Below are 3,252 nucleotides of genomic sequence, written 5' to 3'. Positions count from 1 at the left end.
TGAGACACCTTGGGCAGAGGAGATAGAGTCCATCACTGACTTTACCAATTTCCAGAGGCCTCTTCATTGAAGGGGCCTGCAGAATACATATGTTATCAGTAAAGGCAACTATGCTATGAGGAGTTGAACTAGTTAATGAATGAATTGATATGAGTTTGTATTTGAAGGAAGGTATCTACATAACCTCATGCAAAATGATCTTAGGAAACAATGTCATACTTCTATTTTGTGTTACTCTTACCTTATATCCGTTTGGAAGAACTACCAATAAGGGATATGGTAAGGTTACAATGTTGGTTAATAAGGACATATTGAAGATCATGTGATTAGATGCTCCTGAATCTAATATCCAAGAGTCTGCCTTGTTTTTGAAGCACTCACAGGACAATTTGCTAAAATCAATAGAGGAAGTGCATACTATTATACCTGCAAAGTTCACAGCACCATTGACATAGTTTGTGCAACTGGAGCTTTCTTATCCTGTTCCAATTTGAAAATGTTACAGCAAGTTTAGGATCTGTCCATACTGTTCCTTAGAGAGGTTGACTTGCCCGACCTTATTTCCATCTTCTGATCCATCTTTTCCAGTTGGCATTGCCTCATAAGGAGTCCCCTGCACACTAGCTACTATTCTCCTTCCTTTGCTGAACCTTTCAGCTTGGTTCATGTTCTGTCCTCTATTTGGATTCTGAGTGTGTGGATTTCCAAAGTTCTGAGGGTACCCATGTAACTTGTAGCATTTGTCCTTAGTATGTCCTAGCTTCTTGCAGTAGTCACAAAATGAACGGGGCCTACTGCCTCCAATTGAACTGTTATTGGCAGCATAATTTGTTCTGTAAGAACCAGGTTTTGATGTGTTGACACTTAGGGAAGCAGACTCAAATAGCATTTGATTATTTGATCTCTCTCTGTTTCTCATCCTGAATGAGTAGTGAGAAGGCTTGTGCAAGATTTGGTAGCGGATTCATCATGAGAATGCTTCCACATACGACAGTGTAGACTTCATTAAGTCCCATAAGAAATTGTATCAATCTTCTGTCCTGCTCGGCCTTGTGCATATTCTCCTTGGCACCACACGTACAGATACAACTGTAATGAGTCTTTTTGCTCAAAGTATTTAGTTCTTCCCACAGCTTCTTCAGCTTAGTATAATAACCTGTAATATCCAGCACACCTTGAGACAAGTCGTTTATCTCCTTTTGGATCTGGTATAGCCTAGCACCATTAGTCTGCTCATATCGATCCTCCAATTCTCTCCACAACACAATAGCATTATTAGCATATTCCACACTGTCCGCGATGTCTTTAGAGAGTGAATTTAGAATCCAAGATGTTACCATATCGTCGCATCGCTCCCATTGTCGGAATCTCTGAGATTGAGGCTCTGGTGGTTTACATTCTCCACTTATAAACCCAAGATTAATTTTGACGGACAGACCACGCATAACACTGCGTCTCCAAGACCTATATCCAATTCCACTAAAAGGAACCGAGACGAGCATCGCTCCAGGATTATCTGACTGATGTAGATAAAGAGGATCGCTTGGATCTATTCCAAAGTTTGTCGCAGCGGCGACACCAACAGATGTGTCTTCCTGATCTAATGTGGCCATGAGTGTAAGATTTTATTGAGTTACACACTAATTCCAGTAGAAATTTGAAGAATAGACTGTCAATTTGCGATTTGAAGAAATTAGGGCAAAAAAATAGAAAAAATTGATCAGACCAGAAAAGCAGAATTATGGGAAGGAAAAAATGGGAAAAATTGATGGAGATGATGACGGATAGTCGAGCATGAGCATCCCTTGCTCTGATACCATGTTAAATATGACATTGAGGATGAGCTTGAAGCTCGATCTAGAGCTCCAATGGAGTCCTTCTAGAGGATTCTATGAGAGAGAGTTTGTGAGAGATAAAATTAGAAATTGGAAAGTGAAAATCTGACCCCTTTCTCATTACTACACCGAGTATATACATGTGTGGATACATCTAATACTGAGCTGGCCACTAACTACACAACTAACTCTACTCAATTACAGTTAACTAACATCACCAACTATACAATTAACATATAACAATATAATTATACAAGTCTTAACAAATATTTTGTTAGTTGCTCGGGTAGTTTTAGACCGAATGATAACATTGTGTACATTTTTTGGATCAAAGGGTAGACGGAGGATAATTTTAAACTATTTACCAAATAGTATGGATATATTTGGCTTTCTGAAAATTCAAAATCAGCCAGCAATTCATGAAGATTGAAATCAATTTTCAAAAGCATCTAATTAGGCTAATCCAAGTCAATAATTTTCAATGATCACATGTTAGTCGTTTTTGAGTTTTTACCTTCAATAAGCCCGTCAAGAAGCAATTTTTTGTAACAAAGAAAAAGATCAAATTATTCAAGAGAATAGAATAAAGCCTTTTAACAAGAGATGATTCTAACTCCTAATAAACTAACATAATCTACTAATCCGACGCATCTGATGGAGTAGCATCTGATGGAACATAAAACTCCCCCGAAGACTGAGCATTGTACTCTCTTGAAGACTGAGACTCAGCGTCAGGCAGCACCTTATGAGATCTGGGGAGCCTAACTCCCCATTGAGTCACAACAGGAACTGGAGCTTCGACCTTAGCAGGAATTTTGTAACGATCCGATCAGGCGTTTTATGTAATTGCACCTTGTTACCCTTTTTTTATTGCTTCACACTTGTGTCTTTATGTCTTTATGACTTGCGGGGTTGAATAGAAGTTTAAATTTGAAAATGCTTACCCAACTTTAACTTTTGTAAAAATGATCCCGGAACTGTATTTTTATGAGTCCGATAGCTTCGTATCGTGATTTCGGACTTGGGCGTAAGCTCGGAATTGATTTTGGAAGTCCGTAGGTTGATTTGTGTTGATTTGCCGAAATTTTGCAATTTTAAGTTGAAAAGTTTGACCGTATGTTGACTTTTAGCTGTTGAGCTCGGAATTTGATTTTGGGACTTGGAATAGGTCCGTTATGGAATTTAAAACTTGGTTTGCGCAATTTGGCGTTGTTCGAAGTTGATTTGATAGAATTCGGACGCTTAGTTAAAATTTTAGAAGTTCTTGAAAATCTCTTTGAAAATTATGCGTTTTAGAGTTCAATTCGTAGCTTTAGATGTTATTTTTGTGTTTTGATCACGCGAGTGAGTTCGTATGATATTTCTAGATTTGTGTGGATGTTTGGTTTGCAGCCCCGAGGGATCGGGTGAGTTTCGG

The 3,252-nt window shown here is 38.4% G+C and overlaps 1 protein-coding gene across 1 annotated transcript; it reads right to left on the bottom strand.

Moving 5' to 3' along the window:
* Nucleotides 1-893: 893 nt before the first annotated feature.
* LOC138905587 (uncharacterized) lies at nt 894-1,613 on the bottom strand. Its single transcript, XM_070194107.1, has one exon. It carries the CDS (start codon nt 1,611-1,613, stop codon nt 894-896), a length of 720 nt encoding a protein of 239 aa, XP_070050208.1.
* Nucleotides 1,614-3,252: the final 1,639 nt, after the last annotated feature.

This window comes from Nicotiana tomentosiformis, chromosome 2 (assembly GCF_000390325.3).
Source record: "Nicotiana tomentosiformis chromosome 2, ASM39032v3, whole genome shotgun sequence".
Taxonomy (NCBI): Eukaryota; Viridiplantae; Streptophyta; class Magnoliopsida; order Solanales; family Solanaceae; genus Nicotiana; species Nicotiana tomentosiformis.
This window is presented reverse-complemented; position numbering and strand designations above follow the sequence as displayed.

Bases quoted from the DNA above. Each gene is read 5' to 3' on its own strand.
- LOC138905587 (XM_070194107.1), bottom strand. From the start codon at position 1,613: ATGGCCACATTAGATCAGGAAGACACATCTGTTGGTGTCGCCGCTGCG.